This window comes from Erithacus rubecula (assembly GCF_903797595.1).
Source record: "Erithacus rubecula genome assembly, chromosome: 1".
In the NCBI taxonomy this organism is placed as follows: Eukaryota; Metazoa; Chordata; class Aves; order Passeriformes; family Muscicapidae; genus Erithacus; species Erithacus rubecula.
Window position 1 is genome coordinate 23,938,846 of NC_136658.1, and position 26,865 is coordinate 23,965,710.

Consider the following 26,865-nt stretch of genomic DNA (forward strand, 5'->3'; position numbering starts at 1 on the left):
AGTTGTCTTTTGCCAGATACAAAGGCTTGTTTACAGTGGAAAAGAGGACAGAAAACAGTTCAGTCAAATGTAGTCACTGTTTAAGGTTCAAAAGCTCCGGATACTCACAAGGACTGAGTGGGGTATTTTTGTTTGTTTGGGTTTTTCATTTGTTGGTTTGCTTTTCTATTTGGTTGGTTTTTAATTTCCATGTCAATATTCTGCCCCTCAGCTACTTAAGGGAGAGTGGTATGAGGCGACAGACAAAAAAAAAAAAAAGCCTTTGCCATTGTATTAACATGTTAATGGTCCATGATTAACATGAAGGTTTCTCTTGTACGGTAATCTATCAGCCACAAAGGATCTAACCTACAGTATTGCCTCAGTACTTCGCTTTGAAAGAATGCAAGAAAAAAATGGACCACAAGACCACATTACTTTGGGAACATGAGTCTATGGGCATATTGCACTTCTTTCTTAATGAACAAGCACTAGACAAAAAGAAGTCGGAAGACAAAACTTTCCTTTTGGAAATATGACATTCACCTAAATAGCACCAAACACTGCAGAGTGGCAAGGTAGTCAAATCCAGTGTTCAGCTCTCTAGACACTGCTCTCAGCCTTCAGTGAAGAACTTCCACCATCCATTTCAAAAAGTCTTGGTTTTCAGTTTTCTATTTAGAAACTACAGTAAACAAATTTCCACTGATAAAAAATAGTAACTATTCCCTTTTTATGCATTGTCAGTTTTGAGCTTCAGCATGATTCCTACTTTGTTTCAACACTGGTGAGGTAGAGCTGAGAAGGAGATCCCGAGGCAGAGCCATGACAATGCACAGTTTGAATACTCCCATCTAACATTTTCACTCACCACAGGCAAGCAAATTTAGCAACAGCAGCTTCTGTGACCTCTCACACATATACCCCAACTATTTTAGTCCACAAAGATACAGCACAATCTAAAGACTGAACTTTCCCAGAGAGAAATCTATGTCCTGTCTCACTGCAGATTGCCAGAATTTCTGTATCAGTTCTAAGATGGGGGCTGGACTCTAAAGGTGATTGAGTGGACATTGGAAATAAATGTGCCTGTGGAAACTGGAACATAGAAATCCACTATCCAAGAGCTTCAATTGTAAGTGCTGCTTCTGATTTTGAGCCTCTATGGTTTTTGAATTGTTGTACATGCAAGTAGAATGACTAGTGTAACATCAGCCTTTTCAAATTACAATGCCACTACGCCTGTCCTCTCTTGCCTAAACACATTTCACTGCAGTAACTGGTTCTGTTTTTCCATGGTGCAGTATTTTCCCTATGTCATGGTGTATTGATTTTATTTTTCTAATACCTGCAAAAATAAGAGGCATGAAGTTGAATTTCCTCCTTCTGAATATCCTTTTCCAGCTCTTCCCTCCCAATCCTTTGAACTCACTTTGGTGGAAAAATAAAATATCAATAATTCCTCTTTTAAGTTACAATTAAAGACCTTATAAGGGACACCGATAATTTCTTGACAAAGTTGCATTAAGGTTCACTTTGAAGGAAGATCTTTTCACCAGTTTTCAGGGACAAATGTACTTACCTTCCAAAGTCGCAGAGTTTTAGAACAGCTGTATCAGGGTCCAGTAAGAGGTTTTGTGGTTTTATATCCCGGTGGCAGATTCCAAAGGAATGGATATAGGCTAAACTCCGGAACAGCTGATACATGTACAACTGGAACACAGAAATACCAGTCAAATCAAGGTAAACACAATTAGTTTAGCACAAACTCTTATTAGAAGAAAAACAAAATCACAGAGAAAAAGACCATACTGAATGCCTATTAGGCCTATGAAGGTGAGCAAGGTCTTTGTATACCTCCCCCGCATGCCCTTTGCTACATACACACACAGATGTGGTTCAAACCTTTTTATGTGTCCTTTGAGACAGCATAATAAGCATAATTCCTAAGAAATAATTGTGCCAGTTTTCCAACGTATGTGAATAATGGCAATCATAGAAAGCACACACAAAATAAAAGTTTCAGTTTGCTCTAGAAATCAGCGTGTTCACAGCAGTGAAGAAGTATTCCAGGTTATTAAAAAAACCCAAAACAAACAAATGAGCAACTAAAAAATATGCTCCACAAAACCCAAAAGAAAACCCTTTAGTTGACAAAGCTGTATTAAATGTTGCTCAAAGACAAGGGTAGTTAGTGTCTCAGCCTGTCACTGAAGTGAATCTCCCAGTGTCTCTTGCTGAGGGGACAGAGTAATCTTAATTTCAAATATCTGAATAAAACCAGAAGGTGAATAAAACCAAATGTTCAGATTATTTTTATGCAAGGCACAACAAACAAGTATGCTGAGGGAGAATCTTCTCTGCCCACTTTACAGGGCTGGCTCACCCCTTAGCAAGGCAGAACACAGGAATGGGAGATACTATAAAGCCAAGAATTTCACAGGACAACATTAGAGGGCAAGGGGGATGTCCAGCTTGTGGAGCTACATACTTTTGATTATGGATAATAAGAAGTTGCTAGATACAATTAAGCATGTATAGCATATACAGTCATAAAGGCATGGAAAGCCATTTTAAAGTTGACAAAAGACTGCCGGATTATTTTTTGTTTTTGTTGTCCCCCCACAAGTTTCTACTTAAATCAAACTACAGGCAGGACACTATATCAGAGATGCACCTCCACATTTTTTTTTACATGCACATTTTCCACAGTTCACCTTTAACAGTCTATACAACCAAGTGCAATTACTTGATATTAATATCAGGTCATGTTTGCCTCTCTTTCACCACTATCTTTGTCTTCACACTTTCTCTCCCCTTGATTTCTGTTATTTGTTTGGCAGGGAAGTAGGAGAGGGAGAATTGCTTGAATTTTGGCTCTAGGCCTCTGGTTTTCATACTTGTTTCTGAAAACCACAACTCTGCAAGAATAAAAGAAACATTTTTTTCCGAATTGCCTGTTCTAGGTTCTTATGTATTGTGCAAGTGTACTGCAAAATAATGCAAAAGACTGCTCTAACTTGAGGGTTCAAGTCAACACATGTGGGATTTAGAAAGTATGCCTTTCATCTCCACATGGCAAACCCAAAATTTCCAAGAACTCCTTAAAGCAAGTCAGAAATTACAATTAAAAATTAACCAGAAGACTATTAGAACAGCTTCTGTGCAGCTGCCAAGTTTCTTTGTTACCCCAAAGCAGCTCTCTACCTGTCTAGTTATCCATCAGAAGTGAACAAATAGGTATGATCTGACCTTTGTGCAGCCAAGACGCCTGGAAAACTACAAAATCCTTAATGACATTAAGGTAACATGATCTTTTAAAATACAGGATTATACAAAAGCCTTTCCAGAAAAATAAGAATAGCTTTCCAGGCTACCTGGAACAGAAAGTCTTAAGCATTCTGCAAGATGAAAGAGTCGAAGCAGATTTTTGTGTGAAAGTGTAAGAAAGAACAATTTTCTCAAGTTCCCATAACAGAGAACAATTAGGGCAAGAATACTGACAAAAGATATATAAATAATTTATCTAAAGTCATACCTACAGATTTTGGAGAGAACATAACCTGAAGACATTCTGTTCCACCAACAGAACATAGAGACCCTGAAATCTGCTGGATGATAAAATTCTGTGCTTTCTTAAAAATCAGGCAAAAGTGATGCCTATTCCAGAGACATGCCATTTACAATTCATCCATATAGTTATGGCAAAAATTTAATAATTGAAATAATTACTATTTTTTAGCTTTCACTTTTGAAACTTTCATCTTATTTCAACCAAATTTAAGATTTTTCTTAAGCCAATCCTTACACTAAGCATTACACTTTTAAAGAGTCTGGAGAAATCAATATGCGTCAGGAAAATTTCTTGGTAATTTCCATTAAATATTACTGTATGTCATGTTAACAAGTTAATGCCATGTGAAAACATCATCATTCACTAGTGTGTGGATTGTGGCCTCCACAATATATGAAACAGAACTATGAGGCCCCAAAATAACAAATTTTATTTATTTTAACCCCTTGTTTACAAGATCTAGACAACTTGAGTAAGGTTTTGAAACTACAATGTTCACACAAACACTTTATTCCATGTAGCTTTTGAAGACATAAGCCAATGAGCTTCAAGTGGAGACAAAATTGTGCCTTTCATGACCACAACAAAAGCACATGAACTCCAATTTATATGCCAGGAAAAGGGGAAGATAACAGATTAGGGAACGTGCTCTTGACATCCTCTTTCAGTTCCTGACCTTAGCTCTCTTATATCTTCATCTCAGGAAACTGAAAGCTGCTAATCTGGCTGGTGTCAGTCTATGCCTAAGATGCTTCAAAAACAAAACACTCGCCCCACACTCAGACTCCCCAGCCCATTCCAATATTTCTGTAAGGTCAAAAATTGGGAGTGTTTGTTAAAGTCTCAGCCTTCTCTTCTTCCTTCACCATAACAAGTAATTCTAAGCTTTTTTCCTAGCCTCAACATCTTTTTGCTTCTAAAAATACTCAGAAAAGAGTATTTACAGTGTATTTCTATAATATCTTTCTTCACCTAACCACATCTGTCAGTTACCTACCTTGACATAAATCATAGGGAGTGTCTGTTTGGCCCGACTATAATGTCTGGCCACTCTGTATACTGTTTCAGGAACATAGTCCAGCACCAAGTTGAGGTATACCTCATCTTTCTGAAAGAGAATAGAGAAGAAAAACAAATCAACACTAGATTTGAGGCATGAAGTACAATAGAAGTGTTGAGAAAAACCTAAAAGAAGAGAAAGCTGTGGACATTTTGAGTCCCATCTTTAGTGTGTGAACTGCCATGGAATTATTTAGGCTTTGCACTTGTGCACTAATACTTTTATCAAACTTATGTTTAAGGTCATGTTAATTGTTATGGTCTCCAATGTAAGATATTTTCAGATTATAAATGGAGACAAGGATATAGTTTTTCTACCCAGTCAATATTTTCATTAGGAAAGTATTTCAAGGTAACATCTACATAATTAGTTAAAATAGCCTATTAACTCATTAGACCCTTACCTGCCAAAACCCAAGAAGTGCAAATTTCAAAGTTCAAAACAGCCCCCAACAACAACACATTAAAAAAAAGTTCAAACAATCTTCATCTTTTTGAAATATTACTTTGATCTTACTGAATTCCCAGCTATTAAGATATTAATATATATTAACCATTTGTATACACTAAGCCCATGTTAACATATGTAACCATTCTGTTTACAGGTATTTTGATGACCAGTAATCTCAAACATGAATTTATTCATGACAAAAGAGAACAAACCAAAAACAAAATCTCAAGTAAAATTTTCAATATCTAGGACTAAGTTAGAGATTCAGGTGAACATAACACATGAGAAAAAACAGAAGTAGCATTATAGTAAGGTAACACTGTTACATTATAAAGTACCTTTTACATTAGCAAAGGAAAGAAGGAACAAAAATGACTTAAATGACAAAGTACTATAATCCTATAGTGCTTAACTGCAAAACTGAGAATTTTCAGCAGTAGAACAGGTCTTAAAGACACTTCTGATATTTTAATGCAGTTTTCAGTGCATTATCCTACCAGGACTGTGAATACATCTAATGTTGGGGGGTGGATATATTAACTATATCAGCATGAAAAATTATTTTGAAAGCTAGGTAAATTAACTAGAAGTAACCTCTCCTGTACCTGCTATTTTATCACCTAGAACTTAAGAGAGAAAGACAATACATATAGAATTTACATGGATGGAAACAACACAGAGCTGCCAAGTCTTCAACTGGAGGCCCTTGTCAGAGGATCTACTGTCTATCTGTATTTTAACACCTAAACGCAAACCTCATTCAGCTACAGTAATTTAATACTACTACTCTTCTGTGATTTGACCCATCACTTCAAGCACAGAGCGAGGTGTGTTTCTCTCACAGTGCTCTGCTGTCCTGTCACAGCAAAGAGCATCAGTCTGGTACACTGCAACACACAGAAATACACACATTGAATACATATGCAAAGAACTGCTGGCTTTATGCATTATTAAAGGCTCAGAATTCAAGATCTCTGATCACCCTTATTTGACAATAAAGGCTTGTATTTTCAGGACATTTTAATAGTCACCTTGCATGGCCCTGCTTACGTCATTCCTCCCTAGGGAAAAAAAAAAAAAAAAAAAAAAAAGCACTCTTTTCTAAATATCACTGCTTAAGTGACAGTGGCAATAGCACAGCACCAAGCAAATGACAATCGCCAACAACTTGCATCTATCTGGTCTTATCATACTTCTTAAACATACACAAGGAGCAGCCTCTGAAACCCTGCCTATGCTAGTGCTTCTCCCAGCATCATCCCAAGAACTAGGAACAACGTGAAGGCTTTCTCGGGACCAAGGTGGGGAGAAGAAAATTTCTGAAATGGATGAGAAGGGCGAACTACCAGCAGAGGAAATACCAGATGGCTCTGGATCTCCACAGACATGCAAATGTATGAAAGGAAATAAAAAAACAAACAAATTTGTATTTTAGCACTTCCCCTGCAACAAGAAAATGTCTTATTTTCCTGACTCCTACTTCAAACCAATAAAATTCATCCACCACCTCTTCTTAGGTCAGAGCTTTCAAGATTTAGTTATACAATACCAAAAAAAATGTCCTAAAAAATTCAAAGTTAGCTTATGTCTGGTAAGGCAACCTGTAAACCACTAGAGAAAACAGTTTAATGAATATGAATGCTGTTTGCTTCAGTGCAGATACAACCTGATGAATATGCTAAAATGTCTGCCTCTCAGATGATGGGAAAGTCTTACTGGTGACAAATCACTTCACTGAGTATTGATACTGAGGTTGGTGATTGTGATCCAAGGATTCATGTTTCATGTATTGAAAAGATTTACATAAGAGATTTGCAGAAAAAAAATAGTAAAAATTAAATTATAGTGATTTTGTAATCCTCTCATAATACAAGCAAAAGGACACTTGTAAACCAGTAAAACATATTATTAGTAAATCCTGTCTACACTACTTCATAGTAATGAGTTTTGAGAATTACAGAACTACTCTCTAGTCCAAATAATCTTTGCTTTGCTTTTAAAATCCTCCATTTTTATTTCTAATTTTACATTCTATTAAAAATGGGAACAATTCAATAGCATGACATAAGCACAAAAAACCTCGAGACATTTGCATCTTTAGAGGTGGGAGCTTCACTTCTAAGTTTTGATGCCACCTACAGTACCTAAACAAACAGCATGAGCTTTGTGCTCCATACGGCTGCTTTCCACTTCCAGTTCATCCCCATGGTGCAGCAGGAATGGTCAGAGAAAAAGAGCATAGCATGCTTCATCTGCTGGCAGCTGGTTGTACAGTGGGGCTTCATCAGCCCAGGTCACTTATTCCTGCTCCTTTTCGTCAGCAAAACCAAAATGTTTACCTTCTGGCCAGTTTGTAATTATCTCCAAAATCCGTGGGCAATTTGGGTTACCAATAAGGACATGCTGCGTGATGAGGGCAATCCACTTGCTCCATGTGGCGCAGGTGGCATGGTGGGTAGAGGGAACCTTTCCTTTGAACATCCACCCCAGCACTGGCAGTCGGGGTGCCAGGAGAACCTGTGCTTCCATGCCAATCACTTCTGAAGCAGCCTGAACTCCTTCACAGACAGCCAGGATTTCCTTCTCTGTGGGAATGTAATTGGCCTTGGACCTTCTGTAACTTCTGTTCCGGAATCCTAGAGGTCAGCCTCGAGTCTCACCAGACACCTTCTGCCAAAGGCTCCAGGACAGACCATGCTTCCCAGCTGCAAAGTAGAGCACATTCTTTACCTCTGATCCTGTCCTGACTGGGCCAAGGGCTACTGCATGAGCGATCTCCTGTTTGATCTGGCCAAAGGCTTGCTTCTGTTCAGGGCCCCAGTGGAAATCATACTTCTTGCGGATGACCAGGTAGAGAGGGCTCATAATCTGGCTGTACTCAGGTACGTGCATTCTCCAAAAGCCTATGGTACCTAGGAAAGCTTGTGTTTCCTTCTTGCTTGTTGGTGGAGACATTGCAGTGATCTTATTGATGACGTCAGTGGGGACCTAGCACCGTCCATCCTGCCACTTCACCCCAGGAACTGGATCTCTCAGGCAAGTCCTTTGCTTTGCTTTTCTTGATGGCAAAACCGGCTCCTGGCAGAATCTGGATGATCTTCTCTCCTTTCTCAAATACCTCCATTGCTGTGTTCCCCCACACAATGATGTCATCGATGTATTGCAGATGTTCTGGAGCTTCACCCTTTTCCAGTGCAGCCTGGATCAGTCCATGGCAGATGGTGGGGCTGTGTTTCCACCTCTGGGGCAGTTGGTTCCAGGTGTACTGCACGCCCCTCCAGGTGAAAGCAAACTGAGGCCTGCACTCACATTGGCAATGTCAATGGTGGCATACCACCTTGCTGCCTTGGACTCCAGCTCGTACTGGAGTTCCACCACGTCCGGCACAGCAGCGCTCAGTGGTGGAGTCACTTCATTCAAGGCATAATAGTCCACAGTCAATCTCCATTCTCCATCAGACTTGTGCACAGGCCAGATGGGACTGTTGAAGAGTGAATGGGTTTTGCTGACCACCCCTTGGCCCTCCAGCTCATGGATCATCTTGTGGATGGGGATCACAGCATCTCAATTCATCTGGTACTGCCAGCAGTGCACTGTCGAGGTGGCAACTGGCACTTTTTGCTATTTCACCTTCAGGAGTCCCACTGCAGATGGGTTTTCTGATAGCCCAGGCAAAGTGTCCAATTTCTTAAGGCCCTCTGCCTCTACAGCAGCTATTCCAAAAGCCCACCTGAGGCCCTTTGGGTCTTTGTAATAGCTGTTCTGGAGAAAGTCCATGCCTAGAATAAATGGAGCCTCTGGGCTGGTCACAATAGGATGTTTCTGTCACTCCTTCCCAGTCAGACTCACCTCAACCTCCAGTAAAGTCAATTCCTGTGATCCCCTGTCACCCCAGTAATGGAAACAGGTTCTTCCTCCACATCTCCTGATGGTATTAGCATACACTGTGAACCAGTATCAACTAATGCTCTATGTTTCTGTGGTTCTGATGTGCCAGACCATCAAATCCACACTATCCAACAGACTCTATTATCCCATGCCTCTCCCTGGCTAGAGGCAGGGCCCCTCTAGCCCTGGTTATTATTCCTCTCCTGGGCATACATAGTGGAAGTTCCTTCTGGGGGAATCTGACCGATCATCCTGCCTTCTGTAATACCTGGCACCTTGGTCATAGGAGGTTGAGGCTTCACTTTAGCATAGCTCCCTTGGTTAGTGGTTCCCTCCGTGAGCTGACACACCCATGCAGCCAGGACAGAAGTGGGTTTCCCATCCCATTTTCCCATGTCTTCTCCGTAGTCACGCAGAAAGAACCACAGGTCAGCTCATGGAGTGTACTCTCTCTCCCTAGCTGGTGGGTGTTTGCTCTAACTTTGGGCGTATGACTCACACTGGTGCTGCACTGATCTTCCTCATCTCCTCCCTCATCTCCCTCACTTCATCTTGGAGGTTCTTGACCACAGCAGAGACATGAAATTCCATTGGGCCATTCATCATACTCTCAAAATTTCTAAGCTTGTTAGCAACAGAGCCCACTGTTTCTCGGTTGTCATCAACATTAATCATTGCAATGAAGGTGGTATATTGAGATGGACCCACAGCATGTGCCCTGTGCACCTGACCTTGTCAGGGTCATTGTCATGTTATCCATACCTCCCAAAGAATACCTCCAATACTGCCATTTCTCTCAGCTGCTGGATCCCTTCCTCAAGGGTCTTCCAGCACATTCTGTGATGGTGCTTCTGCATTCTCTCTCTGTGGACAAACCTCTCTCTTATACTCATCAAAAGTCGCTTCCAGAGGGAAAGGAGGCCTTGCTCCCTTATGAATATCTGGTCCACACCTGAGTCCTGGGTCAAGGATCCCAAATTCCTCGCCTCAGTACCATCCAGTTAAACATCTGTTCCCATAAGGTCCCAGATATGAAGTAACCAATTTGTAAAAGTCTCATGGCCTCGTCGTACGTCTTTTCGCAGATTACAGAGCTGGGGAAAGATGCTTCTTCATCATCTGTACCATCTCACACATCTCCTTCACTATAACTCTCACCCACTCTGGGTGGTTCCTTTCTGGTGGGCTGTGGGCCAGGGTCAGGCTCTGGGGCAGCATCATGCTCTGGGGCAGCGTCCCTAGTCTCTGGGGTACGGTCAGGCTCTGCAGCAGCATCCCTAGTCTCTGGCGTAGGTATGAGGGTTGCTATCCAGGTCAATTCCCGCCTTATCTCTAAATGATAGATAGAACAGGTTTAACAGCGGTATCAGCAGCACCAGCCACAGTATATCATTAGCATTTAGAGCAGATGTGAACGCCTTGAAAACTAGAGGGGTTTGACTTAAAAAAACTGGATGATTGGTTGGGAGAAAATTTCCCCTGCTGTCACTTCCTCACAGTAAGTACCATTATTGAAGTAACCCCAAAATCACAGAGTTAAGAGTGTGAAAGCTCTGGATCCACATGGCCGCCTTCCAGAAGAAGTTAAAAATCCATTAATTCCTCACCCGATCAAACTCACATAATGAACCGGATAATAGCTACAGTAACTTTGGTGATGGGACTCATGATCAAATAAGGGCTTGCAAATGGGAAATACAGCTGTGACCATGTAGAGCCCAAACCAGGTCAAACTGGACAACATGGTGGCACCTAACACAAAACCTAAGGTAACTCAAGAACTGTTATTCCTTTTTCACCCTCCTCTCAATGTCCTCAGGCCCTACATCTGGGCACCAAAATCTGTCCTGATTTGAAAGACAAGTACTTGCCATGAAAGGCAGGAGTCCCTCGCTGAGGTGGAGAGTACAAACCTTTCCATCCCCTCCAAATTATTATCATTTTGGAATTAGGGGGTCTCAGGCAAAGAGCATGGGGATTGGAATAACTGCTCTTTATTAATATATCTAACCAGACACACAAACACAACAACAGCTATGAAAATTAACAACAAAACAGAACAGTAACTCCATTCCAGTCCTTTTCAGCCGCAGACACTCTCTCCCTGCACTCAGCACCAGTGATGGGGGCAGGGCAGGTCCCACACAGCAGCAGAGGGTTGGGACAATGTCGGCAGTGTCCCAGGTGGGACAAGGATGGAAGAAGGACTCCCCGCTCACCATGTGGGTTGCGATGCTTGGCTGAGTGCTTGGAGGTAGCAGACTGGAGCGGGGAAGATAACAGTGCAGTGTCTGACAGCAGAGAACGTGGCTCCAGTGTTGGGATGGCGGGGGGTGGTAGACAGCAGCACCGGATGTTTCCCTCCGACCCCACCAGCCACTGAGAGAGAGAGAGCCAGTGCAGCTACCCTCTCCCCCGCACCATCTCTTTCATCACTAGCATCGGTGAACTAGGGTGTCGCTAACAAGTTTTCTTAGCATCACAATGGGAAAAATTCCACAGAGAGAAAAAGGGAAAAAACCCCAACCCCCAACAAATATTCAATTAAAGAGATCAGCAGCATAGGAGTTACATATGAGATTTTCCCATCACTGCTAGACTTAATTATCACAAACATAGATTAATGGTAGAGGATCATCAAGTTCTTCACAAAGACAGTCAAGAACTGTAAGCCCAACTCATCACTACACCACCAGATTTTCTGCTATACAATGCTTGGATTTTTATATTACTCTTCCCATTGGACTTGACTTTAATAAAATGTTTATATAAACCTGTCGGGACATATAATCTATATCTGCAACTGCTTCCTAAACATTGTTCCTGGTTACCAGATGGGACACTACACTTTTCTTCCTTCTCCACCCCACAAACAGACAGCTGGAGGAAAAGATGATATTGCTTCCCAGAACTGACAAAACCATAATAAGAAGCATTCTCCTTCATTTCCACATGAATTTCAGAATACCAATTTATTGCTGTCTAGAGCTTTTCCCAAACAGCAGACAAACTCTAGCCCCTTTCCTCCTAGGGGAGTACCAGTCTGCAAGAAAGCAAAAACAGCAACCTGCTATACCACCTAGTTCATGCAGGAAAAGTTGTGGAAAGTTGCTGTGCTAACACTCAGGTTGTGTTTGCTACAGCTTCTTCTGCAGGTGTTTCCTGAGAGCTGTAAGAATGGGCATGAGTCATGCACACCATCACACAGTTATCTGCTGCCACCTACATGAAAACACTTGCGAACCAATTAAGTGTCCTTTTGTATTGAACTGCAAGAGATCTTGCAACCTGAACTGCAGCATTACATTGCTGAAGCACTGCTGGGTGTGTGCTGGCCCCAGGGACTACTTCCCATTTGTCCTATATCGCAATAGGGTGGCAGCAGAAAACTCAAAGGAACACAGCAGAGGCTTGAAGACCAAGGAGCAGAAAGTATTGTGAAAGAAAACTTCTCACTGAAACATAGAGATTCATTGGTCATGGATAGAGACATTTTTAAAAGCAAAATTAGTGCTGCCAAAAATCAGCCATGAGAAGTTTGAAAGAGCAGAATGGAAAATCAAGACCAACATAATTTAAAGATTTTCAAAAGCATTTTTCTCAAGTTACTGTTACACAAAAGCTCCTGGGAAAAATATTCTAAGCAGTTTTAACACTCCACTGTTCGCAGAAGATTTTTAAAAGCCATTAGATAAGTCAGTTGGCTTCTGTTTGTCTGGGAAATTCTACTTCCATTAAGTAACAAGCTATTTTAAAAAAACCCAGCCAGCCAACCAACAAAAAAATCCCAAACCCAAGCCTCGTTCACAGTATTTTGCTTTTTGTACTCATGCTGCTTGAGGAATTCTGTTTATGAACTTAAATACTTAAAGCTTAAAAAAATGACATTGCATTATCAGCGAAGCAGACACAGCTAAAAATGCTTGTTAGCACCAGCCAAGGGTAAGGAGGAAAAGGAGAGGTTGATTTAAAAAAAAAAATTAAAACCCTAAATTATATTCCTCCTTGAATGCTGTAGTTTGGCAAGCTTTCTATAGGCACAGGCAAGGTAGAGGGGAAATGCCTCTCAGTTAACAGCAGATCTCCTCCAATTATCCTCCTGTGCACTGTACAAGACAAAAGTAACTTATCCTGGAGATGTTAGCTCCTTTTCTGGCTCCAAAGACCATGAAAGGAGTGAGTTGTCTCTCCCAGTCTAATAACCCACTTAATGAACCTGCAGTTAGCAGCCTGCCAGTAGCTATCAGCTCTCATACATGTTCTTTATAGCACTGTGGATAAGTTTATCAGCATCTGAAGACAACTAAGGATGCAATCTGCCTTAAAAAATGGAAAAAATAAGGCAGTATTTATATAAATTATCTAGAAATTATATCAATATTTGTAACAATATATAGAAAGATCAGAGAAAAATTTAGAAGATCATCAAGCTCATTTCCCAACCTCACAACTTACATTAACTCTCATACAGTCCACAATGAATTTGTTTTTACTCCATGGATGAACCTGCTTTAAGGATAAGGCTGGAGCAAGATGCCATCTTGAAGTCCATTTCATTCTGAGTTCTCCTACGTAAAATTTTATTTGTAAAATGCTAATACATACTTAGAAAAGGAATACATTATAATTTCACATTAAACTAAACCTTGTAACCTCTTCTTGAAAAAACCAAGGAATTTTTAAACCTGGACTGAATGAAAACAAATGTCAGTATCTTTTCCTGGGAGTTATTAAATCCAGCTATTTGATCTTTCTTCTGGAGCACAAACATTCGGACAAATGCTACAACCATATAATCACATATTATTTTTTCCTCTGGGCTCTGAAACTCAACCTGGGACATCTAGAACAGATGCACAAGGAAAGGGGACAGAAGCATACAAATTCTGGGAAAAGTCACATATATGCTTTAAATCTAAAATGTTTAACATTGAATCACAGAAAACATCTATCTGCACATATAGAAAGGTAGTGCTAGAACACATAAAGCCCAGCTGTGATTCACTAAATTTAGAAAGAGGCAGTTCATACACAAATCTACTGCAGTCTTGTATTTTTAATATAAACTCCACTCCTTACAGACCACACACTTCTGTACTGAAAAACATCTGTTCTAATATTACCTGTTGGGTACCATTATAGCATTTGCTCAGTGTTGTATGTCTAATACCTTCAATTTCTGTCTCCAGACATTCAGACAGTCCAGTTACACCCCCAGCAGTTACCAGGACACATTCCTTTGTTTTTTGTTCTTACCTTCTCTCCACTAGAGTAGAAGAAATAACGCAATCGGACAATGTTACAATGATCCAACTTTCTCATAATCTGGAGCTCTCTGTTCTGAAACAAGAGAAAAGCAAACAATTGGAAAAACTTTTTGTGGAAAAAGGTAAAGTACCATCATAAACACATTATCATATATATACAGAAATTGACAAACCAAACAACAACTAAGTTAGAAAGAGGCAACAGCTTTCACATGTTTATTAGCATTTACTGCAATTGCTTTATCACTGAGAATGTTGCCAACTTTGAATAATTTTCTCTCTAAAATAAGTGTCAACAAATCTGTCACATAATCCATGAATTATCTATTTGTTCTATCAAAGGGTCAGAGGCAAAAGGCAAGAAAACATTAACTTCCCATTTTTATATTCTGATCTTATAATACAACATATCAACAAGAAGGATGGGAAGCCTATCCCCTTTGAATACTGTAAAAATAATGCAAACATTGTGAAAGCAAACATAACATTTCCACCTAGGTTTCCACCTTTCTCTACAGTGCAAGAGAGGTTTGTAAGGAAAGATCTTTTCCACTACCGTTCTTTTTGCAATGCTAACTAAAAGCACCTGAAATTCATTAGGTAACTCAATTTCCACTTTTGTTCAACCAAGGTTAAACCAGTTTAAACAGACGGAATAATAACATTATTTTCCCATTTTATAGCAACCTGAAAAAGCTGTTAAAATAAAATCAGTATATTACGTGCACAATAAACTGGGAACTTTACTGTAATATCTATTGCATAAATGAGGCCTGAAAAAATGAAGGATCTTACAGCCTAGCAGGTAAAAACAAATGAAGTTTTGAAATGCAGATATGAGTAAAACCAAGCAAGAAAAATTAGCACAGCTATGTTACTCACACTTCATTCCATAGCTGTTGCTACAATACTTTTTTCCTCTCGTCACATTTACACAACACTGCTTTTCCTTTCTCAATTAATACACAATCTGTAGCTATGAAAATAGAAGGTATTCCACTTTGTATTTTGATCATGGTATTGCTAATCATATATTCTAAGCCAGCAAGAACTAATACACGACTAATTCACTGGTCTTTACTAGCTTCATTAACTCTACCAAGTTCAAAAATACTTGGGAAGAGAACTCTTTAGCCACATTTTCACACTTAAGTGCACTAAAACTAATACTCACTTTGTGCAGTGCTGCTGTCAAAACAATGATTTCAGATTCTGTGTTATCAGAGGGTCACATATGGTGTCTGTCACTACAAGTAATTTTTAAGGAAATCCATGAGAACCACTCAGAGCTTCTAATGTGAACATGGCTACAAACTCTGCTTTTAATTCCTCTAAGACATGTATCCTTAAAAAAAAAAAGAGGCGCTACATTACACGCAGTATCATTAATCCTATCAACCCTGCTACCTGCTGACCGAAAAAATACTTCAGTATTGGCCAGCTCTTTACAAATATGAGTGACATCTCACACAGTTATCAGCTGGCAATTACTCAGCCAGTAGTTAAGGAGAAAGAAAGTCCCTCCCCTGTACCTGCCTGGCCTCTGAACTGGTTAAAGCCCAAGACCATTTGTTTCATACCACAACAGGCCTATTTTATACTGCAAGATGAAGAGCCTGTGAGGCTTTCATATAGCTCCTGAAATCTTATGGAGTAAATTTGTGAAAAAGGAATAGAGGATTCACCACACAACCTCATCAACATGTCTTATATCTCACGGAGTAAAGCGTTCTCCTGGTAGGAACAGGAGCTCACATATTCGCTGCTTACTCATTCTTTATTAAATCCACTAAAAAAAAAGTCAATTTTGGGAGTCATGGCTGGGGTTGCTGTGCTGCATAGCACAATTTAAACTTCAGATCAGCAGCATCCCATCCTCTTGTCTTGTCCAAACCATTCCTGGCCATGGGGTATCTCCCTGGACCACACAACATGGGACAGATTTCAATTAGTGAGTAAAAGCAGGGATGGCTCTAGAGCTCAGTGATTACAGAATTACCTGTTATGACAGAAAACTAATTTCTCCTGTTGGCTTTACAACATTTAACAGTATTACTACAGGATTAAACCTAACACTTCAGGTTCTAGCACCTCAACCAAATTCCACTAGCATTGCATATGCCCAACATATGGCAACTAATTTCTTCTTCCCCTTCTCCTCCTGACTATGAAATGGGAATAATACTTTTTTATCACATAGATTTACTGGAAGAAACATGAATATGCTAAGCATTAATGTGCACATATTATTTTGGTAACATCTCTACTAGCATCTTAAAATACCAGTATGTACTCAGCTTCATGTTCTTTAGATAGTGTACATGCCAATTGAATACACTGGAAAAAAGAAATCAGCAAAAGTTATTCTAATGCTAGGCTGAAGTTATATTTATAGTCTGGTATCTCATTCTAGCACAAGCACTGTTTCTGCCTACTGTGATGCCTTCTACTCTGATACATCTCCTTCAGGTCTCATCCTGACCATCGGCTGCAGCTGCATAGAGTGTTTCAAGAGATGCTAGTATCAGGGATGTCATAAACTAGTTACACAGTAACGCATATCTTGCATCCTGTGACTAGGCAGAAGGAAACATATCTAAACTGCAATCTTAGCCAAATAGTCACCTCAGCCATCTTAAAACCAAACTGATTTCTAATAACCACTCCCTGGTGGAGTTAAAACTGAAATACCTAAACAGTTGCAAAGCTTAAATTGGATATGGCAGGGCAACAGCTACTGATATTCATGTTCAAGAATTACTTTTTTCTCAGGTGAGTATTTCAAGTAGTCTCACTTTACAATATACTTCCCTGTATACATCTTAAATTGGTAACAACTTTTACATTGTGATGTGGGCTATTAAATACCAGCGCAGAATTGCTTAGAGGGAAAGGGGAAATACCAGGAGACCTTTATTGAAATAAGCAGTGACAGATGTCATGCATCAAGTGCAAGAGACAAAAAGCATGTCTAAAGATAATGCAAACTAAAATATTTTCAAACCATGCTGATAAGAAAGGCTGACAGTGCCTATTCAAAACACAGGGTAGATGAAAACCTAAGGCTCATGCTTATCCTTAACTCACTTTTGTCTTGCAAGAAACATGGATGGAAAGCCAAAGACTCGAAGAGGAGGAAATAGTTATACTTTCCTGTTCTCCCACCCATACAACATGAAGGAAAGGGTTGAGTTTTCTAACAAGTGTATCAGGCCTGGTAAGCAATGCAGAAAGCAGTACCCCTTCAGCGCTCGCCTTGCCACAGGACCCAGGAGACATCTACTCCCACCAAAATGTGCTGTTGCAGCACATGTTCCTTTGAGGAGCTGCAAATCCATAGGACTAATGAACGGATTACTCAGCAAATTTTCTGCAGTTTGATTTCTTTATCTAAAGTATCTAAAAAATATCTAATATCTAAAATTCTTTATCCAGAAGGCAAAGGCTGCTTTATAACTGCATTTAAGCTCTTCACTAACTACTGAAGCAAATGCCATGGGACAAAACCCTGTTCATCACTGAACCAGTGCTCACCCTAGACCAGACTGCCTATAAACTGTTCATTAAATTGAGGAAAACTTGTTGCTCATCAAGATTAAAGATTTGGTTAAAGATTGCCAAATAATCAGATTTATAACTTCAAAGCACAGACAAAGTTCATGCATGAAGATTCCTGCCTTCTCTCCAAAATTACATTCCAAATCCCTCAGGTCTCTGCTAATGCTGCAGGTGATACGATAACATCAAAGGAAGGTCACTTCTGCCTTACTACTGTAATCTGCTATTACAGACTATGATAACCATCACTCCCTGCCACACACACTTCCCTTCCTCCCCATCCAGGGATTTCTAGAGCTAAAACAAATTGCATGCATCACTCCTAGTCTGACTCTTTGCATTGTCCCTGCCTCACAGCCTCCCCATCACCTTCTCCCTCCCCTCCTTACAGCAGGGGATAAAATGACTAGCTCATCAGACATGAGGCTTTATAGACTTGCAAGTTCCTGAACTGGTCTACAGCAAATGAAGATTAAAGGTTTTGTACAGCTCATGTCAGCATGACACGGTCAATATACAGCCAATGAAGTGGAGAAATATAACCTGGATCCAGTTCAGAAGCGAATTCCTCAGTTTTGTTAGCTGAAGTGCAAACTGGGTTTTGATTTTTGCTTTTCTTCTGAATTGCCTTTTTTAAGTCTCAGCAAGGCTCTTGGAGTATTATATTCAGTGAAAATGAAATGGCAGAAATTAGAAATTTATATTTTTGCTTTTTGTCACACCAAGGTCATGACATGGTTATTTTAAATAGATGAAAGTATGTATCTCTTGAACTTTTAGAGAAGATATCTTTTAGATGGAAAGGCAGGATAAACTACCAATCTAGTTCAGCATCAGACTTCTTGCTTAAATCAAGCAGGAGCAGCAACTAAGGTTAATGCTTATTTCTGCATTTTTAAGTAATTGCTATTATTCTTAGTATAATAACTTCAAATGATGAAGCTCAGTACCTTGTGTTCTTCTATCAGATTGAAAAAATTGAAAATTAAGCATAATTGTATGAACTGTGGCATTACATACATTTGGAAGCAGCACAGGTAGATCCAAATTTCTCAATATACACACTATTCCTGCTCTTGTATATGTTGTGTTTACTATTTCCTCCTTTTCTCTGCTTCCACCATAATCTTCTCCATTCTATGACATTTCTTATCCTTCACAGAGGTTTTCCCACAATGAAGAGCATGAGGAGAAAGCCATGGGCAAACTGGGGAAGAAACCAGTTTCCAGAAGTGATGACGCATGAAAACAGTGATGGGACAGAAGGGCTTGCTTCTTCCCATTTCTACACCCAGAATGACTCATCACATCCACTCACCCTCACCTGCTGCACTGCTGAGTCTGCCCTGAGAACAAGTTCAGGCTGAAACCTTGAGAGATTCAAAGCATTTTTCATCCAGCAGCAAACCCCTCCTTATTCTGACCCTCTCCCACCACAAGAAAAAGACTAGACTCCAAGCACAAGGCAGAGGTACATGCTGAAAGAACTTTCAGTGTGATCCTAGCTAGCTGGGCTCAGTGCCCTGCAGAAACAGCTGCTTGCACAACAATGAAGTCATACCTCCCCCTAAAGTAAGCTTTGCAAAACTGACCGAAAAAGAAAGGCTCAAGACCACAGAGGATGACATTGAAATAGCAAGGTGTAATGGGATCACAAACCCCAGCACATTTAGCACGTTTTCACTAATATTGTTACTAAAGCACCAATTCTAGTATGTGTGGTTTCTCCTAAGCTTAGTAATCAGTCTGAAAAATAAAAGCCGCACCTCTTCTCTAAAAACTCCTGAAGTTGCCCGACCCATTCCTCAAAAGATAGATTTCAAACTCCATCAATCACAAAAGTGCTTTTAACACTATCCTGTTGTCAACAAAACTATTACAGAAACTATTCTCACAGAACTGATTTTAAGAGATATATGATAATTCAGGCATTTTACAGAACAAAGGCCAATTCCTACATCCATCTTACCCCAATATATCACAAATACATCAGTGTTTGGAGAAAAAAGTAGTGCAAAAGGGGCTTAACTACAGAAGTCTATGCTGGTCATCAATAGCTATCCACACATGTTAAGTCCATTTTTTAGGTAAGCAATTTGAAGCAGAGACAAATGTCAACAGGGATCACAGTCTTCCTCATTTACATTTGAGGCGTGGATTAGGACAAAGTCCCAGTCTCCCGTTCCTGTCAGTCATGGCATATTTACAGCACCAGCAGATCTAATTTGGGGTGGTCTCCATTTTTAGCACACCTGTTCATCTCAAAATCACAAAATCATGACCTTTAATCTAAAAATAGAGGACAATGTCAAAAACAAATACTATATATTGAATGCCTGCATCTATGACATATTAAGAGCTGTGATGCCACAATACGCACCACCCAGTTCTTGCTGTCCCATAGATGACTGTTGAATACTTGAAGACCAGCAGGTCAGAAAGTCCACATACCCTGTCCCGCTGCAACCTCTACCAATGTATAATACATGCATATGCACAGAAGCGGTTTTGAGAGTTAGCAATTGTAGAAACACTTCAAATTTGTAACTCAAAGTCACAGAAACATAGATCGAATACTAATTTATATCTTACTGACATACTCAGATTCCCTAAGGAAAACAAAAAACAAAGAAACAAAACTAAACAAACAAAAACTTTGTTTCAGAAGCTTACAGTTAAAACATAGAATTGCTGCTTTAAATACCCTCACCCTCCACCCCTTTCTTATATCTCTTCCTGCTTGCCATTCACAGAAATCCCGAAGAGAGAACTTAGAGGCTATGTACCTATACAACAGGAGAGTAATGAGTGCACATGCACTATGACACACAAGGGCATGAGCAGGGGAAGCTGCCAGGGGGACCAAGATACAAAGTGCTGGTGGTGTATGCACTTCTGTGCAAATGGTACATTGTGGTTGCACCATGATCTGTTTTACTACATAACCAGAAGGAATCAAACACTCCAAACTCAGCTACATATTGCTATCAAGATCCACAACACCTTTCCCTATTTTTCATCCTGCAAAAATCTGAGGCTGCATTGCAAAGTGCTCCTGATATGCTGGCCTGCAAACATCCAGAACCAGTCACAGGCACAAAACGCTTGTGTCAGCTGTATTCTGTCCAAAATTTATTACTGAGAACACTGACCTCCAGCCTTGGCATGGACACAGAGCAGGGCAAAAAGTGTCAGCTCTGAATGCAGCAGCAGCAGGCAGGACCTGCCTGAAGAAGCCAGTGCGCACAGTGTGCTGGGCTGGAGCTGAAGCCAGGCCAGGGCAAGCTGAAGGCACAGGGTTCAGGCGAGTGTAGGTGATGCCACACACTACCAACCTGCAAACCCGTGATTCATTAACAGCTTCACTGAAATTTAAGAGCAGGCAGGGGCTGCAGGAGTCAAAAATATGCTTTTAACCTAAAGATCCAGAGTAACAAGTCTGTTGGATTGATGTGGCCAGAAATGTGTATTCTGTCACCATCTGTTAAAACCGGGTCAGGCAGTGATCCTTATCTCCGTGGCACATACCAGCTGCTAATGGGCCATCTTTAAGACAAGATGGGGCAATCATCTTCATATTTTCCACAACCCATTCTCCCTCCAGGAAGATATCATCTGTTGCTGAGCCATTAAGTCCCACTGTATGACTGATAAAATTACATCATCCCATTGGGAGATGCTCCAGCCAGGGAGAGGAGCCAAGCCTTTCCTACCTAAATAAAAAAACCGAGATTTTGGACCGCAAGTTACCTTCTTTCCACTAGATTCCAGAGGACAAGCTGGACCCTTCTACATCATCCCTGGACTTTCAGAGGAAGGCTGCATCTTTCTACAGGAGCACTGCTTCAGCTGAACCACATCTGCCATTGCAGGGGGACTCTACCCACCATTTGACTGGACTGCTACTAACACCCTGACTGATGGGGTGTCAGGCTGTATTCTGATTCTGTCAGGGTTGGGATTGTTTTTGTAATACTTTATTTTTATTTTAATTTTTGCAGTAAAAAACTGTTATTCCTAATTCCCATATCTTTGCCTGAGTGCCCCTTAATTTCAAATTTATAGTAATTCGGAGGGAGGGGGTTCACATTCTTCATTTCAAAGAAAAGCTTCTGCCTTTATTGGCAGATACCTGTCCTTAAAACCAGGACAGAGTCAAACAAAAATCACACAGCTACCACAAAGGTGGGCTAGATTTCATTACCCCCTTTAGAAGCAGACAGATTTGAACCCCAACCACGAAGTAATGAGTGAGCTCACAGGCATGATGGATGAAAATCTGAGCTACTTGCACACACTTTGTTTTTACCCTATTAATTCCTTTTATTTTATTATTGCCCCAATAAATTCAGGTATGACATCTCTTCTCAGGAAGAGATCACCTGCTCTCCAGTTCCTAACTCTTCCCCTAGGCAGTCAGCAATGCCAAATGCCGTATTATGTCATCTCCAGGCTGCTCTTTCCAATGCAGAACAGAGTCCTCAGGCAGACAACTTGATCTTCATAAGTTATTATACATTTCGTATAACTGGAAATAGAAATGGGTTATTTGTGTTAAGAGATAAAACAAGCCTTGATCCCTCCTGGGAGAACAGAGGGAAAAAAAAAAATCTGATTTTTCTTTCATTTTCTTCCTGTATCTCAGCAGTTAATTGATCAGTGAAAGACAAATTCATTAACTCACTGTTGCCTCTTTGAATGGGAGTGGAGTTTAAGAGCCTCTTAATACCACATCTAAATTCTTTCCAGTTTTGAAGTTTGAGACTAAACTTTGTAGACAAACTGATTTCCAGCATCACATCGCTTTTAGACGACAACCTGAAATCCTCTAAATAATTTTTATGTGGTTGTTTCAAATACTGTGACCTGATGAACTTTTACACTTCCATTCTACAGCATGCTGCCAGCAGCAAGTCCAGATGCAGGAGGAATTGCAGTGTACCCAAGATATAAGTCAGAGAAACAGAACTAAGTATGAAACTCAGAGAGATTGTTTAAGTCAATTATAAAATTGAAATAAAGTACAATAGAAGAAGAACTGAAAGGAAAAGTATTTTGTGAAAGGCAGCCCCATGCTTTCAGAAATAACAGCCATTCTTTTTCAGCGGAAGCACAGATGATCTTTGTTAAAACACTCAAAAGTAAAAATCCTTCTTCTTTCATAGAAATAGCAGACAGGTATTTCCTCATGTTTTGGTTTTTAACTCTAAGAAGAAAGTATACCCACAACATCCATAGAACCCTACACCTGTAATTGTAATCAGAGCAGGTTGCAATTAATCTACTAATCAACTAAGTTCCAATCTCCCAAAGGCATAAGACATTTGCTGGGTTACTAATCACTATGTTATTAAACATTAATGAAATGTTTTATTACTCTTGGCTTTCTTTTACATATAATGTAGCAGATGTTGCATGTAAACAGATTCCAAAGGACCTGCAAAACAAAAATTATTTCTCCTCACCATAAAAAAAAATTATTTATTTAGGGAGCAGGAAAGTGCTGCTTCCAATGTTTATTTTTCCTTTGTCTAAGGCCTATTGCTATATGACATGAAAATGCCTGATGTTACAAGTCATGGCAGGCTTTTATTTCAATCCAACTGACTCCCTCCGACCTGAGACATTTGAAGAAGATTCAAATTAGAAGACATAAAATAGGGAAACGGCAGGTGAAGACTGAGCCATCAGTAGTATAGGGAGAGTGGAACTGGCAAGTGGAATTAGCCTGCAGATGATCATTTGCCAAGCAGAATTAAATTTTCGATTTCTTAATAATGAGCTCCCAGATAACCAAGCTTTTAAAAGGTTAAGCATTCCCTGCTGAATTCAGAGGAAGGTTGGGCAGGTCCTCCTCTGGGGCTGTGGGAATAGAAGAGGAAATTGGCTCAATTCCAGCAGTGAAGTTAAAATTGGAACTTATGCTCCTTACTTTACGTCCATACACAATAAGCTATTCTCCTCCAATTTCCAGTGGGTTCCCCACCCCCTGGTTTGCTAAGTTTGTCATGAGCAGATAACAAAATCTATTAGTTACTGCTGTAATTAAGAAAACTACCACATGCGAATACCAGGTCTAAGATAAACCTAAAATAATAAATACCCTACAAAATTCCAGATGATAACCCCACATAAAAGAATGTTTCAGCACTCCTTTGTAGTTTTATGTATAAAACCAATTCAAGCTTCCCCAAGGACTTATCTTCACATTAAAAGGCAGCAGCACATTCTTCCCAAGAGCTGCAGAATAATTTCACTGGCTGATAGTTGCTAAATACAAACAACCTATCATACAGTTGGAAAATAAAAGCCAGCTATGTCAAAGTACAAATTTACTATAAGCTGTCGAAGAATTAGTGTTCCAAATTTGATAAAAAAGGTTATTAGACTTCATGCTTGAGGGTTTTTTCCTTAGTCAGCATTAGCACTTTCCAAACACTGTCCTATTTTAAAGAAATAATTTCTTCGGCAAAAGGGTGTCACAGCACTAAAATAAAAAGATTTGGAAATCTTTGTGTTCACTTCTAGCCTAAATTACCCCAAAAGAAAGAGTACAGAAAAAAAACAGTTTTAGTACCTATATACATAACAAAGGTTGTTTTTTAATGACAAATTAAAAAACAGAGACACAACTAAGATTAGACTACGATCAGATTCACAACGTAGTCATGCTAAAAAGGAATAGAGATCTCCAAAAAAAAAGTGCATAAATAAATTATTTCATATGTCAGGTAAACACCATGAATTTGAAATGTGTCTTGGGTTACAATATAGGATGTAGCCAGAAATGCGTATTCTGTCACCATCTGTTAAAACCGGGTCAGGCAGTGATCCTTATCTCCGTGGCACATACCAGCTGCTAATGGGCCATCTTTAAGACAAGATGGGGCAATCATCTTTATATTTTCCACAACCCATCCTCCCTCCAGGAAGATATCATCTGTTGCTGAGCCATTAAGTCCCACTGTATGACTGATAAAATTACATCATCCCATTGGGAGATGCTCCAGCCAGGGAGAGGAGCCAAGCCTTTCCTACCTAAATAAAAAAACTGAGATTTTGGACCGCAAGTTACCTTCTTTCCACTAGATTCCAGAGGACAAGCTGGACCCTTCTACATCATCCCTGGACCTTCAGAGGAAAACTGCACTCTTCTACAGGGCCACTGCTTCAACTAAACCACATCTGTCACTGCAAGAGCACTGTAGCCACCATTTGATTGGGCTGCTACCAACACCCTGACTGATGGGGTGTCAGGTTGTATTCTGACTCTCTCAGGGTTGGGATTGTTTTTTGTAATACTGCATTTCTATTTCACGTTTCGTGGCAAAGAAAATTGTTATTCCTAATTCCCATATCTTTCCCTGAGAGCCCCTTAATTTCAAAATTATAATAATAATTTGGAGGAAGGAGCTTTGCATTCTTCATTGCAAAGAGAAGCTTCTGCCTTTATTGGCAAACACCTGTCCTTCAACCGGAGACAAAGTGGCACACACTTTTCGCAAATTTCAAAAAGCTACATTACTACCTCATGGGCTTCCAGTTTCAGAGTTTCTCAAGCACCAGGTCCAGCTGGACTAACATAGGGCAGGAGTGTTGAAGAGGATGACATGGTAAAACCTTACAAATATGAATATATAGATTCTGAGAAAGAGATTGGAATGAAAGTCATTTTCGAGACACCAAGCCTCAGTTACTAAATAACTAGAAGACAATGGAATGGCTAGCTGAAGGTAATCCATCTTGATGAAACAATGATTCCTGCTATAAGCGGGTCCAAGGTCAAGAAAATATCTTGTTAAATTCCAAAAGGGTAGTTTTCTAGAGGTTAAAGTATAACACACTATGGTAATACAAACATCCTCATAGGCTGCATGTAAATGTTATAGAATTTCTATCTTGTATTAGATTGGTTAGTAGATGTTAGAATATTCATTATTGAACAAGATTTATTGTATTGTAAATGGGAAATCGCTCTCTTAACTCTTCCTCTTCTTTCTCCTCTCCTCTCTTCTCCATCTCTCTCCCTCTCTCTCCCCCCGCTTCTTTCCCCTCTCTTTTCTTTCTTATTACCCCTCACCCTCCTTTCTCCCCTCACCCCTTTCTTACACTCTCGCCACTTGCCCCTCACCCTCCTCCTCCCTTACCCTCCCTGCTCTCTCACTTCCATTCTACCTCTTTGAGCCAGGCTTTTCTTGGTTGTGTCAAACATGAGACAGGAGACAATGAATAGAAACTGATGCATAGAAAGTTCCACCTGAATACAAGGGAAGGACTTGCTTACTGTGCCCTTAACCATGCACTGGAACAGGTTACCCAGAAAGGTTGTGGAGTCTCCCTAACTGGAGATACTCAAGAACCATTTGGAAGCAATCCTATGCCATGTGGTCTGGGACAACACTGCTTGAACAGGGATGCTGGAATAGATGACCCATGGTGGTCCCTTAAAACCTTGCCCATTTTGAAATTCTGTGAAATAATTTCCTTGCCCCACACTCAACCAGTGAAAATACCTTTTTCCCATTTTGTTAAAATCAAACTCTCTACAAAGGGTGTTAAGACCCTTTCGCATTCAAAATCCCAATAGTATGAAATAATGAAGATTATTGCCTGCTGAGGATGCCTTGCTTATGTAAGCAAGACAGTATCACTCCCTACACATTCTGCACAGAAGGTTAGGTAAAAACAAGAGAGACCATTGTGCTCACTGTATACTTACATTCAGGAAAACTAAAATGAATTTTAAAGATGAATCAGTTAAAACTTTCTACATTGTTTAACTGGACAACTGAATTCAGAAAGGCTTCAGAGACATTTATTTCTCTTGGAAAGGTCATTATCTACTCAAGAAGTCAGCTACAGCATTATCACCCACAATCAAATCCATGCAGACAAGCGAGTTGAACAGCATGCCACAGCTCAGGGCGCCACCAGGAAGGGACTTTCCACTACCACCTGCACATGGCACTGTGCACAGGTTGCTCTCACACTAGCAAAGATTCTTTCCAAGAGATATTCTTCAGTTTAAATCCAAACAAGAGTCCTTGCACTGTTTATCCCTCTTGCTAATTGATGGCTTTCATGCTGCC

General features: G+C 40.1%; 2 protein-coding genes across 2 annotated transcripts in view; one reads left to right on the forward strand and one right to left on the reverse strand.

Moving 5' to 3' along the window:
- Positions 1-21,501, forward strand: part of CFAP91 (cilia and flagella associated protein 91) — a 109,798-nt gene extending 88,297 nt beyond the window's left edge. The window contains exon 18 of the mRNA XM_079305470.1: positions 21,381-21,501. The gene's annotated coding sequence lies outside the window, so the exon portion shown is untranslated. The remainder of the gene's footprint in view (positions 1-21,380) is intronic.
- GSK3B (glycogen synthase kinase 3 beta) overlaps positions 1-26,865 on the reverse strand; it is a gene marked incomplete at its 5' end in the record, with an annotated part of 140,203 nt that overhangs the window by 46,153 nt on the left and 67,185 nt on the right. The window contains 3 exon segments of the mRNA XM_079305775.1: positions 1,562-1,692; positions 4,551-4,661; positions 14,208-14,291. Of these exon segments, the coding sequence (XP_079161901.1) occupies positions 1,562-1,692; positions 4,551-4,661; positions 14,208-14,291 (326 nt within the window).